The 14,107-nt window shown below is 43.9% G+C and overlaps 1 protein-coding gene across 1 annotated transcript in view; it reads left to right on the top strand.

The window, feature by feature from the left end:
- PPP1R9A (protein phosphatase 1 regulatory subunit 9A) overlaps nucleotides 1–14,107 on the top strand; it is a 155,074-nt gene that overhangs the window by 88,028 nt on the left and 52,939 nt on the right. Inside the window, exons 4-5 of the mRNA XM_018560770.1 lie at nucleotides 5,492–5,612; nucleotides 13,482–13,586. Of these exons, the coding sequence (XP_018416272.1) occupies nucleotides 5,492–5,612; nucleotides 13,482–13,586 (226 nt within the window). The remainder of the gene's footprint in view (nucleotides 1–5,491; nucleotides 5,613–13,481; nucleotides 13,587–14,107) is intronic.

Raw genomic sequence — 14,107 nt, 5'->3', positions numbered from 1 at the left:
TTTTCAAAAATAAGCCCAAATAGAGCTCTCTTTTCAAGAGTTCCTGCTAAATATATTGAGGGGAATTTATCAAAACTGGAGCAGACAAAATCTGGAGCGGCTGTGCATGGCAACCAATCGGCATCTCTCTTCAGTTTGTTCATTTAAGATTTGAAAATGAAAGAGAGAAGCTTGTTGGTTGCCATGCACAGCTGCTCCAGATTTAGTCTGCTCCAGTTCTTATAACTTCCCCTTTATATTTTTGCTCAGAGTCCTCCTTTAACAATGATTGGCTTTATCCGGCTGACGGTAGTGATCGCAGTTAGAGAACATAGAGAAAACAGGTGGCAGGTATGGGTCGCTGGTAATGTCAGCGTATAATGAACATCCGGATCCTGCAGTCAGCTCCCTGTGTGACCTTGAGCTGCCTTCCATGTATCTGCCCGGCCTGAGGTGCCAGCGCATCGATCATACGCTCCGTAGAGTTAAGGATTTGCTGGTCTAGTGTTCTTCCCTACAGCTCCATCTACTTCATCACTGCTCCGTGTATAATTATCCTAGGGTTTTATTACAAGCTGTGTATAAAGCCTGACAGTGACCTCTGCTGGCCAGCTAGATGTGTGTACACTTAACGGACAAACGTATGTGGACACCCCTCCAAATTATTGAGTTCAGGTGTTTTCAGTGAAGAGTTTTGTTAATGCTACAGGGTACAAAGATATTTAAGAGAATTGTGCGCCTCCAACCATGTGGCAAAAGGACCTTTTCTGCTCCCGTATGACTATGACCCTGTGGACAAAGTAAGCTTCTTGAATATATGGATTGATTAATTTTATATGGAGCAACCTGAGTGGGCTACACAAAGCCCTGACCTCAACCCTACTGAGCAGCTTTGGGATGAATCGATACATTGATTGCAAGCCAGGGCTTCTCGTCCACCAGTACCTGACCTCACAAATGTTCTTTCAGCAAAATGGGCACAAATGACCACATACTGTACATGACTAATGTAGAACCGATGTCCCAATTCCCTAGTTACAAAGATTACTAGAACCACAAACCTCCCTCTTCAACCTAATAAAATAGACCACACTTTTCATGGAGTTGAATGGCCATAGCAGCCTTTTATTATACAAATTAACAAAAATAAACTTAACAAAAATTGGAACAATTCAGCATGAGATTTTTAAGGTCTTTTGAAGGCCCAAATTATTACCAGATATGGTGTCTCTGCTGAACCCCTTGAATCAGTTAGGCCCCCAGCCGCACCACACCGCCTCGGGGACAACCTACACATCGACTGCCGACACCTCCATATCTCAATTGCCTGTTCAACCACCATATATCACTATGACTTGAAGACCCATACCAAGACAGATCCCCAAACATTAACCACCATCACCTATGTACTCTGCCTTCAAAAGACCCCAAAAACGCCAACACTGCTTTGACAGTAACTGACCACAAACAATGTGTTCGAGCGGGTGGGTGGTAAGTTCTCTCTTCATCGGATCTCCGACTAACTTCAGCGAGACCATCCTCCTCAGACCATCACAAAATCTTCGCCTGGACTTTGAACCTACAATTAGGTAAGTGACCTTGCCCCCCGTTGACCCATCCCTGAGTTTGTTAGCGTAATTTAGTATAATTCTTAGGCCAATCCTTGGTTCTGTGTGGAGCTTTTATGTGAAACACGTTGGACTCACATGGTCTGGGTCTCACTGTCTTATAGAGGGCAGACCAAAGCTCTAAACTCAGAAAAGGAAGTCAATATTTGCATATTGAGCACCTCAGGTTTGAGTGCTCTGGAAGATATGCTTCTCTAGGTTCCTGCTTTAATTAAAGATGAAATCTTTGCTAGTCTCATTTTTAGAAACTTTGTGTGGAGGTTTTAAGATAGAAAGTTCAAGTACAATCTAATTGTTGGATTATAGCCTGCTTTGGTATTCCATATATTCCTTTAAATGTTCTTCAGTTACATATGTTTGTATGTAGAAATACTTATCCCCTCCTGCTTCTCCTCGACTCTTCGATTCAGCCTATCTAAAACATTAGTGTACTGCCAGTTTGCTGTCTTGTATATGGGTGCCATGAACCTTGCCGTGCCAAAAACTTGGTCAAATGAAAAAGTATTGAAAATTGATCACAATAAAGTTTGGTACCATGTTGGTCATAGAGTGTAGCTAGAAAGTAAAAATACAGACCATGTCTTTGGCTGACTGAATATTATGCAGGCCCAAAACGTAATTTACTTTCTGATATGATAGACTTGTATCAATAAAAGACAAAGTTATATCATAGTTGGAGTGCTGGTGACTCTTATCCTTATTGATTTAGCCTATACCCAATATTAAATAAATCAAAAGAAATCCTGCATGTAATCTTGGAAAAAGGAAGAACTAAATAACTCAATTGTATCAAAGGAACTGTGAAAAACAAGACAGCATTGAAACAACAAAGGAAATTAGTCACTATGTGAAAGTCTATTAACTAGTGATGGTATCAAATGTTAGTCAAAATGTAATAAATTGTTGCATTAAATCATCAAGAAAAGTGTTTAAAGAAACATGATGACCTATCAAAAGGTCTATGAAAGATATGTAACAATATGTAGGCGATCCACACAATAAAAAAAAAAATTAAATCATCGGAGTGCAGTGTTCAGTGGGAGGTAAAAAAAAGCCATAGGAAACATGTACAGGAAAAAAAGTTGATGGTATATTTCAGTGGTAGTCCAACAACCCCTCTTGGGTGGGTACTCACCAAATGGAGTTAGAAGAAGGCTTTTGGTTAGTGGCACTTGGGCTTACGATCACGCTTTTATTTTGGACCCGGTTGTTTCCACTCTGAGACCCAGTAGGGTGAGTGTTTGATCTTCTCCCTTGCAGCGCTGACGGTGTTCCAGAAGTGCAAAGATGGATCTTCTCAGATGTGGTGTTAGCGAAACTTGTCGCCGTGGTCCAACGATATTTTAGGAATAAAAAAAGGAGAGAGCCCTCATGGTGTAGCAATTAAACATGTACAAATTTATTAAAAGTAGTAACTTACACAGGCAGTATAAAAAGTGGGACCACAGCGAGAAGATTCAAGAGTTAGTATAGTGGCACAGGTCCAATGCTGATTCCTTATCTATCAATGCAATGTAATACCTTTCTGCTTTAATTTCTATGCCCATTGTTTCTTCTACACCTGCCTCATCAGGTTCCCCATAAAACTAGCATCCCTCAGATCCTCAATATTGTAGTGAGTTCCCAACTGTCCCTGGTATCAGAGCAGAAAAAATAGTACATGCTGCAGTTTTTCCACATACTCTGGAACTGAACGCTGTGGTGTGTAATAGAGCCCAAAATACCATCAGAATACATTGGATGCATTTTTGATGTGTTCTGTAACTGCTCTGCACTTGGTGTGAACAAGCCCTTTAAGGGACAGTCCTTTAAAAAAAATTGAATTAATCTACCCCTCTTTCCTCCTGTTATCTTTTTTTATCTTTTGCAAACATCTCTATAAAATTTATCCGATGTAGGTCCAAATTTTTGGTCTGTTGTATAATTTAAAACAAGAAACTTATGCAGCCACCTTATATCTTAGGACTAGTATATCACATTTTTTTTGGTTTTGGGTTTAGATATGGTTTACATCTTACCCATTTTTATCTCCTTTGTTTACACCGTTGGTTTCCACCATGAGCAGATTCTTTGCAGTGAGCAGTCCGTGGTAGAACACAGTGGTGTGGCAATGATGAATATTTCTTTAATAGCCTCAATTCCAGAGAACAAGCTGCAGCAAGTGACATTTAATCTGGAACATTAGTCTGCAGTCTCGTCGTCCTCCCTACAAAGGGCAACGTGGTACTAGACAAGGCCGCGGCTTTACACATTATCTGCTGGTTCTTTTAATGAATAATCTTCCTAAATCTCCAATATTATTTGTCCTCCAGCTTTCAGCTGAGAATACCGTCTCCTTTGTATGTTTCTTCAGTCCTCCTTTAATTGTTAACCCCGTAAAGGCCTGCCGTGTTTTGCACAGTCTTTATTTACTTGTAATACGTCACATTTACCCAAAATCATATTTATATTCTATATGTTATTCTTTAAAGGAGAACTATGGGGTCAGTGTTTTTCCCCATAGTTCTCCTAAGGGTAACGGGAGGACACAAACTAGCGTCCTCCCGTTACCCTAAGCTCAGTATACCGCGAGCTACAGCTCGCGGTATACTGAGACGCCGCAGCCGGAGCGGATCCCAACCTGGACGTCGGGATCCGCCCAGCTGCGTGAGTGACAGCTGGCTCTGCCTATCTAGAGGCAGAGCCAGCTGTACCCGCCCCCTCCCCCGTCCGTTCCGCCAGTCAGCGCTGGCAGATCGGAGCGGGGAGAGGGGGATCCAGCCCCTCCCCCTGTCACGGCAGAGAGCCGTGACAGGATCGAGAGGTGAGCGAACCCGGTATGTGTTCGCTCACCTCCCGATCTACTGAGCCGACCTGTGACAGTCTCATTGTCATGGGTCGGCTAGAACTATGAGGTGAGTGGAAATCACTCGACTCATAGTTCTCCTTTAAACCAGGGGTCTCAAACCTCCGGCCCTCCAGCTGTGGTGGAACTACAAATCCCATGAGGCATTGCAAGATTCTCACAGCCACAGACATGACTCCCGAAGAGAGATGCATCATGGGATTTGTAGTTTCACCACAGCTGGAGGGCCGTAGGTTTGAGACCCCTGCTTTAAACCCATGAAGGCTTATACTTCAAAGTGTATCTAATCCCAAGAACAAATTGTAATATATTGCGTGCAGGTGGTGACTGCATTCGTTTTCTTTTTTTTTGTTCCCCGGCTCAGGGCATTTTATGCAAGTACAATGAAATTGCTGTTGATTCGGCCAAAACGTGACCTCTGCCTATGCAAGGAAGATGAGAAGATGATTAGATATGTTTTATATATAGACGTTTTAGAACACTAATATTGTTTTATGTGGGTTTGGTTAGTGCAAAAAGGTAGATTCCAGATGCTCTTGTATGCTGCACCGTGCACAACTGGCATCAACAGATCTAGATGATTCCCAAGCGCATTTGTCTCAGTTTACATAGGGCCTTCGTGTGATCAACGGGACAAAAAAGTGAAATATTGTTAAAAATAGAGAAGAGACATACATTTGAAGCTCCAGCCAAAATATTTTATATAGTTTTTTTAAATCGGCCGATTTATAATCAATTGTGTTTTCACTGCTATGTTCTCACTGGGGAGATTTCCCTGCACTTCCTGTCCAGGCAACAGAACAGGAAGTGATGGGAAATCTAAATGACCACAAACATTGGCTGACAGAGGTTGTAACCCCTCCACATTCTTCCCACAAGTTATAAGGAAACGTTTGGCCTATCAGTGCCTATCACAGAACCTGAACCCTGCCGTCCAATTTTATAAATCTCACTCTTTGCTTTACTGTATGTGTCATATTTTTCTTCTCGGGATAATAAGATCGAATACTCACTGCTGTCACCCCAATTCCTTTTGCAGATGAAGACGGTCTCGGTGTTAGCATTATCGGAATGGGAGTTGGCGCTGACACAGGCCTGGAGAAACTTGGAATATTCGTTAAGACAGTCACAGAAGGAGGGGCAGCTCAAAGAGATGGACGGTAAGAAGCGTCTTGATGGGGCTGCCAGCAGTCTGATTAAACATCTGCCTTTGAGCAAGTGGGAGTTGGAAAACTACAAATAAATGTTAATAAGAAAACTTAGGGGTTCGTTTATAAACCAATATCACAGCATTTCGCTGTGCAAACCAGATTTGCAGTGTTGTATAGCCACTAGATGGAACTGAGGATCATAGGAATTTCCTGTGCGCAATGCCTCCATCTAGTGGCCATAGAACACTGCAAATCTCATTCACACAGCAAAGAGCTGTGCAAACGGTTTATAAATCAGAAAAAAAGTTTCCCGGCACACTCACCAGCCAGCATGCAAAAAAACCTGTCTAACCACTAAGGTTAAAAGCAGAGGTTTGGATACACGTCTTCTGCAGAAAATTTGAAAGCCGCACAGCCACGTCAAGGCACCTCTTATAGTGCCTAACTCTAAACTATGAGAGTCTCCATCTTGGAGCACATGGGGCAGAAGAACCTGCACCCAATTTAATCTTTTGCCCCATGTGCTCCAAGATGGGGGACTCTCATAGTTTAGAGTTGGACCGCACTATAAGAGGTGCCTTGGCGTGGATGTGCGGCTTTCACATTTTCTGCAGAAGACGTATACCCAAACCTCTGCTTTTAACCTTAGTGGTTAGACAGGTTTTTTGCATGCTGGCTGGTGAGTATGCCTGGAAACTTTTTTATGTTTTACTGTTTGAAGCCCTTCCATGTGCCCCTTGCTGTAAACCTGTTAACGAATTGATGAGTGCGTTTGTCATTTGTTTTGCTTGACGGTTTATAAATCAGCCCCTTAGTGTTCGTCCTTTAAAGCAACCATGTTTCTTGCAGTAACTAAAGCAAAAGGCAGACTGCACGCAGCATGTATCGAAAAATGCAGCATCTAACACACCCTAAGTGTTGGATACTAGTGGTGGATGTAGCTCCTGAAGAGTTTAAAGATTAGAGTTGCCAATAAAACTGATATTTTACAGGCTGCCTCTCAGGGGCGTAACTAGAAATCAAAGGGCCCCATAGCAAAATTTTGTATGGGGCCCTGTGATTTCTAGTTACGCCCACCTGATAACCCAAACAGCCCACCTAAGGGTGACCCTGCAGAGCCCACCATAGAATCTCTATGGTGGGCTCTGCAGGGTCTCAGGCGGGCGGTCAAGCCCTCTTACCTGTCAGCCCTGATCCTCTGTCCCCCTCCATCTTCTCCAGGATCGACTCCTCCGTCACTGGGCCCCGCCTCCTCGATCACCGGGCCCCGCCCCCTCGATCACCGGGCCCCGCCCCCCGATCACTGCAGATGACGGGCCCAGCCACCTCCTGCGAAGCTGCTGGTTGTCACCAACTCAGCAGCGGCTGTGAGAAGGAACGGAGCGTTCCTCCTCACAGCCGCCAGTGACAGCCAGCAGCCTGGCTGTCTGAGCAAGATGCCATAGCGACCCAGGCGGCCCCCGCACGGCATCAGGGAGATGTCCTGGCCGGGCCCCGCCGTGCCTCGGGCCCCATAGCGGCCGCCTGGGTGATTGTTACGCCACTGCTCCCTCTGATTTAACTATTTTTCATGTAGTGGCAGGGTCACTTTAAGTGCCTGCTAAAATGTAATTGTATCTTTTACCATGTTTGGTTTGACAGACCAGAGCCTCCTGGGATCTGTTTCCATCCTACCCCAGCTGCTTCTTAAGGTGCCCACACACCTTACAATTATCTGCAGATTTTCGGTGGTGAGACGGAAAAAGTGCAACAGATTGGCCCAGGTGGAGATTACTCCATCCACACAGTTAAGTGTAGATGGAGGAATCTGTTGCATCTTTTCCATCTGACCACAGAAAATCTGCAGATAATTGTAAGGTGTATGGCCAGCTTTGGCATTCTTATGAGAAAAGCTAATTATCCAACCCAATGCAGAACCAGTATAGCATTTCTCAGCAGCGCCCCCTGCTGGTAGCTTAGAGGAGGTTACTCCGCAGCAAGAGGAGGTTGAAACAAACCCCTGGAGCCTACGCTAAGCCTCTGCACATTGCTTCAAGAAGACATTTGACTAACCATTGCAGTGGGGCTACCCCCCACATTGCGGTCCCTGGAGCATCTCTCCAACTCCTTTGCAGCGGTCTAGGAATCCTCCAGTCATCACGTCCATTACAGTGCATAGGATGTGAGGACACCGAGGGACTGCAGCGGAGGAAAAGACAGGCTGGAGGGAGCACTGCCGGATCCGAGGATAGGGGGGAGATGCGCAGGTAACCCTTGCAGTGCGGGCTATCCCCACTGCAAGGGGTAAAAACATTTCTGGGTGGAGTTGGTGATTGATTGGAGCACAGTACGTGTGACTGTTCAGGGGGCTATGTTAGACTGCTTAAGACCTGTCAAGTTTAGCAATTGGTGTGTCAAGGAATGTTATTTAATGGTGACCTCTAGGAGTCTATTTATAGCAAAGAGTGGATATGTTATCTGCTGCTGGACACCACAGTTTTACTCCACCCGCTTCATACATTTTACAAGTCATTTATAAAATGCAGGCCGCAGTGTGAAGCCTGCCTAACATTGCAGAGGAAATCTGTAATAGGAGTAGAAGCCTATCACATAACTTTAGATGGGTCACGTTACCCGGCTTTCTTCCCCTGCTAGCTTCAGAATCCCAAAGTAAGTGGAGCGCAATGCACACTTGTAAAGAGAACCTCTGGCCTTTATGAATGGGCAGCAATATGGTCGTGGTAAGGCCAAACCACTGCTTTATAAATGGGGCCCTAAGCTATTACCGTACAAGGATTTGGAACTGTGTGTCAGAGTTAATAGGCATGGAGTCATAACCATGGCCGTATCGGATGAATAATGTATCATTCAGCATGATATATGTTGCATTATTGAGGAGTTACAAGTGAAGAGACATACCCTGCAGGGAGTACATGTGGGATGTTTCCATGTTTTTATCATAAGGGGCAATCAAGGTTTGTTGAGTGGTTTTCAGTACTTTTTTCATTTGTTGTATATGTTTCTGGGTTAGATTTCTGGTTCTGTACCAATGCAATAGACAGGGAGGAAGGGAAGGGGCCATTGTTTAGCATTTTGGCATATTTTTTATAAAGCTATAATAAAATTGTACAGACATTTTGCTTATAAAAATGAAATGATTCTGTTAATATTTTATTTCGTGTTCCTGGCTGAAAGAGGCATGTCTGGCACCTGTAATCCCAACCCCCTACCCCCAGACTTGCCTAAGGGTCTCTCTCTTCTTCGTAGACATTTAATTTATTTATATTTAAATGATGGAGATTGCAGCAGGGAGTAGTGAGACTGCCAGTAAAGCCGGCCATGCACTGCTAGATTTTCGTACGAATGTTTATATGAAGAATCTCATCAGATCATTAACAGACTTGACGAATGTCATTCCAAAATTTTTGCTTGTTACCCGTCTGTATCTTGCACTGTGATCGAGCACCATAACACAGCAGTGACGGGCCGTGCCTTGGTGCTGGGTGAGGCATCCCCCAGCCTGCCGAAACTTTGCCCCCTGTCCCACTGTAGCTCTGCCCCATCCTGTTGAAGTCCCGCCCCCAGCTCGGTAACCAAGCTGTGTGGGGAGGAGGAAGGGAGGGGATAGGGAGGAGCCTCCCTGTCCCTCACTTGCTCGTCACTGCTGAGGCATCCAGATCGATGGCCTCAATGTTTTTTTTTTATTGGACAGCTTGGACCAATGGCACTTTGCCATTGATCCAAGCCATCCACAGAGCTCACGCCTCTAACACAGAGTAGAGGCTCTTGCCTCACCAAGTTAGGTTACACAAACAGTGGGGAAGCCCGCTACCTGTCAAAAGTCGGAAGCAGCGCTTCCCGTAATTCCTCCGTCCATGACAGGTTACACAGCGGGGAGGATCTTGTGTCGATCTTGCAATGCCTCATGGGACTTGTAGTTCCACAACAGCTGAAGGGCTGAAGTTTGGCTCCCACTGCTGTGTAGGAAAAGGGCACCTGTATGGCAACATGTCACCCACCCCTGTTTTAGACAGCGTTCTAGCAGTTTTTACATAATTGAACTTGATATCAGCCTTTTGCAGAAACTTTGTTGCCGATTCCTACCTACTGAGGAAATAGCTGCCCGTTCCAGATATCCTTTCCAGACTGATTCCTGATTCCTGAATGGGAGGGTCTGGTGCACTCTCTGTGTTCTAGTGAGGAAAGTTGCAATATCTGCATCCCATTAGAAGAAACTAACACTTAGGGAATATCTAAGTAAACATGAAGTTCTATTTGCAGAGGATGCCTAAAATGTTACTTCTTGGTGCAGACTTCTGGGATAATCTGTAAGCCAATCGCGCAAGCAGGAAATTGCACTTTTTGAGGGTGTTCTGTACACCAGCGGCTTACGGAACGCCTTTAGGTTGCCACATTTTTGGAACAATTTTAGAAAATTTCAGTGGCTTGAAATTGAAATGGAAAGTTCATTTTGTGTAGCAAGCAATACTATATTTTATTATTATTTTTTAATGAAAGTGGATTTTCCCTTTAAATCAGGACTGTCTTTAATAATGATTGCACCCTGGCCAAACATTTATTTTAGCCTTCCCCGCTCCTACCCACCATGCCCCGCCCCTATACCATGCGATAGGAGCAGATAAAAGAAGACATCTCAAAGGGAGACGTGACCCCACGTAAAGCTGGCCATACACCTATAGATTTTCTGCACATTTTCTATGGTCAGATGGAAGAAGGGCAACAGATTCCTCCATCTTCGCTAAACTGTGTGGATGGAGGAATCTGCCACTGGGCCAAGCTTTAGTACCTTGCTAGTCAGCCCCGCTGGCTCACAAAATACCTGAATAATCTGATTGGATGCAGGCATTGTTCAGGTGTTTTGACAGCCAGCGGGGCCGACTAGCATGATACTGAAGCTTGGCCCAGCGGGAGATTCCTCTGTCCACACAGTTTAGCGAAGATGGAGGAATCCGTTGCACTTTTTCCATCTGACCATAGCAAGTCTGCAGATAATCTATAGGTGTATGGCCAGCTTAAGAGGTGACGTCACAAGGCCACGCTGCACAGCGTACGGCAGGGGCAGAACAACAGTATGCAATGCCAATTGCATATTAAACAGAACGGTACCCATGTGTATCTTTTGCTGGCTCAAGGGGCAGCTGCTTTTGGCCCCACAGCAATGACTGGCCCTGGGGCAACTGCCCCTTTTGCCTTGCATTAAAGACGGCCTTGCTTTAAATGGTTTAATAAATGCACTACTGAGCTCGATCAAATATGTTTTTATATCCATTACAATGTGGTCATTTCAGCTTCTAAAGCCATCAAAGATCCATTGAAGACTCCTTCCTGCTCCCTCCTGTTAAAAAAAAAAAAAACAAACAGATCTCACTAGTAAGAAATAGTTTTCAATAAATATACTTCACACATCATGAGATAGAATTATAATAGGATATGGTACATTTACACACAATTAAATACTTTGAAGAAACAGTTTAAATTTAATGGATTTGAATGCCATTTACCAGTGTTATCAAATCCTTTTATTTATTCCAAACCTGTTTCAACATTTTCACATAATAATTATTATTTTCTAAAGCCTAAAGCTGATACAGATTAAAGTACATGTAAACCCAATCATGAAAATCTCATATCATCTGTAACAAGTTAAAGTTGTTTTAAAAGTCAGTGCTATGAAATCTGCAGCTTTAGTTGAAACAATAACTGGTGATCCTCCCAGGAAGGTCCTTGTTCAGGCACTTCCTGTGGTAGGGTGACATCCATATGACGTTGTCGGTGGATACCCTTGGGCTTCTTATGGTGACTGCAACTGGTTATTTCAACAAACATTACGAAGATACTGTCCACTGTAGTCACCATGATGACCCCATCCTTCACTAGAAATTCTGTACAGTGGTTCTTCCATTGGACCCCCATGTGTGCTTAAGCACACATGGGGAGAAGAGAATAGGGAGGGGGGGGCAGATCAACTTCTGGTAAGATCAGTGTTGTCACTGTCACATGGGTATCTGATGGTGACTACAACTGGTCATTTCAACAGACATTACGCAGATATGGTCCACTGTAGTCACCATGATGACCCCTCCTCCTAGAATTTCTATGCAGTGGTTCTTCCATTGGACCCCCATATCATTACATGACAAATAATTGCTATAGAGGTCAGCTCAAGCAAACACAGGGGGCAGATTGACTTCTGGGCAGATCAACACTCCCAGAAATTGGTTCCGAAATACCTCAGCAGTGGATTTCTTTAGAACACAGCCGAGTTTAGTGGTCAAGTATCCTCTTTCACCTTTAGAGGAGCACTGTTTCGTTGCAAATTTAGTTTTATGGCAGGGTTGCTTTAAAAGTACTCTGTCGCCAGGGAAAACTTACTCTAAAAGGTATCTTCTAATAGAAGACCGATAATGCTCACCTATCCCACCACCTGATCTGGTCAAGAGCTCCAGTCTCCGGCAGGATCTTAAACATTTGACTCTACAGAAGTGTTGGATGGTTGTGTTCCCCGCCATGTGCTGTGGTTCTCTCTGCTGATCCCTACATCACTCCTATATCCTCCAGTGACGTAGGACTGGTGGATAGAACTACAGGACACAGCAGAAGACCAAGTATCACACATACTCGGAAGTCTACTGGATATGAAAAGGCCATTTCTCTGGAAGAGAGCGAAGTTCATAAGAATGGGTGGTGGGATAGGTAAGTATTAGGGACCAGTGCAGTGCATGCCCTACATTTCCCACAGCACTGCAGCTGCAATGCACAGTCGCTGGGAGGTGCATTGGTGTGCCACTGCAACGAATGGAAACACAAAGCACATAGTGCATGGTACCTGGGTGGGTTGTGTGTGCGCTAAATGGATGGTAACGTGTGATTCGCACATCACTCCGCTGTGATTGAGCCCTTGATGGTTTTCTATTACAGAGTGATTTTTGTAGAAATGTTTTAAGCAACAAAGCCACTTAAAAAACAATCATCAGATCTGAGAAAATAATCCGGGAATTTATGCACACTTAATTTCAGCCTAAAAAAATGAAAAGAACGTTTAAAATATAAAAAGCAGCTGTTGTTACAATACCCACCTTCATCCTGGAGCTATCTCCCACAGTACTTCCTTTCCACCACAAGATGACCTCGGTGTTCTGGGTTGGATGACAGCCATGAGCCCAGGCCATCATGGGCCCGTCCCGAACTTGTGACTGGGCAATAAAAGGAGATGCAGCACAGTGAGGTGCTGATGTCATTGTCACTCTAATCTCTCCTCCTAGCAGCATGCACTATGTCAGTGAATGGTTCCTTGTACAGCTACCAGGTCAAATTCAGGCACCTACACTGTAATTCAGAAAAATACTTTTAATCATGTATTTATAAATACGGAACTGCTTTATTTAAATTAAATTAATTACATTTAATTAATTTGTACCTTTTATACAACAGTTACAGGTAGTAGATGTTTCGGCATCAGTTGAAGTAATAAATGCCGCAATGTCAGTGGTCAGTGGGAGGAATGAGTCACTATCATTGGTGTCAGTGGGTGTTCCCCCAGCATTGGTACCAGTTGCACTTACCTCTGTGTAGGCTCAATGTCCCTCAATGACATGACTTTTTTGGGGCCACTGCTTTTAATGGACGAAGACCACGGTGAAGAGATGCATGCGAAGAGAAAATCCAATGTGTTAGGGCAGAGAAGTTTATAGCCAGAACTTTTCACCTTATTACTTGTAATAATGTAATAATTGTCTTCTAATTGTACCCCGACTCATCAACTTAGAGGCCTTTCAATGATGACAATAACTTTAGTTTTGTTTATTCTGTTTGTTGTTGTTTTAATTTACTTTTTTCTGTTGCTGGCTGTAATGATCATGACTTTGTACGCGTTCTCAGGATCCTCGTCAACGATCAGATCTTGGAAGTGGATGGGATTAGTCTTGTTGGCGTCACTCAGAACTTTGCAGCAACTGTTCTTCGAAACACCAAAGGAAAAGTCAGGTAAGGCCTTTATCTGTTAATCCTCACACCTCCGCCTCGCTGTCGATTAAGAAAGATGCATTTCAAAGCTTTTCAGATTTACACATAATCTCCGTTCTATAAATACCTTGCTTTCATTATACCAAGCCCACGCAGAGATGAACTGGAAGACACAAAACTTCAATAAAAAAAAAATGAAAGCCCAATTTAACTTTCCAGTGGTCTGGCCCCTGCTGTATCAGAGCTATAGCTTTGCAGTCATTAAGGCTTATGCTTTGATTGGAGAACTCTAGCTCTGACTCAGCAGGAGGCAGGTCTTACCTGGGCAGAGAGACCACTGCTTTAGCACAGCGAGCAACGCTTGCTTTCTGCAGAGGACAGGCTTGTGTACTCTATGGCTGCTTTGTAAAGAAAACAAATTGTTAGACTTTATGCACCTCTTTTTTTGATGCTCTTGGAATGCATTTAGTTGATTAAACTAAAAGATTTATTGGGCTTCTAAGGGAGGAATAAAAAAGTCAGCAATCCCCCCCCCATCCCCC

Source organism: Nanorana parkeri, unplaced genomic scaffold (genome assembly GCF_000935625.1).
Source record: "Nanorana parkeri isolate BGI_ZX_2015 unplaced genomic scaffold, ASM93562v1 scaffold477, whole genome shotgun sequence".
Classification (NCBI taxonomy): Eukaryota; Metazoa; Chordata; class Amphibia; order Anura; family Dicroglossidae; genus Nanorana; species Nanorana parkeri.
The sequence above is the reverse complement of the archived record's forward strand: the minus strand, read 5'-3'. Positions and strand labels throughout refer to the sequence as shown.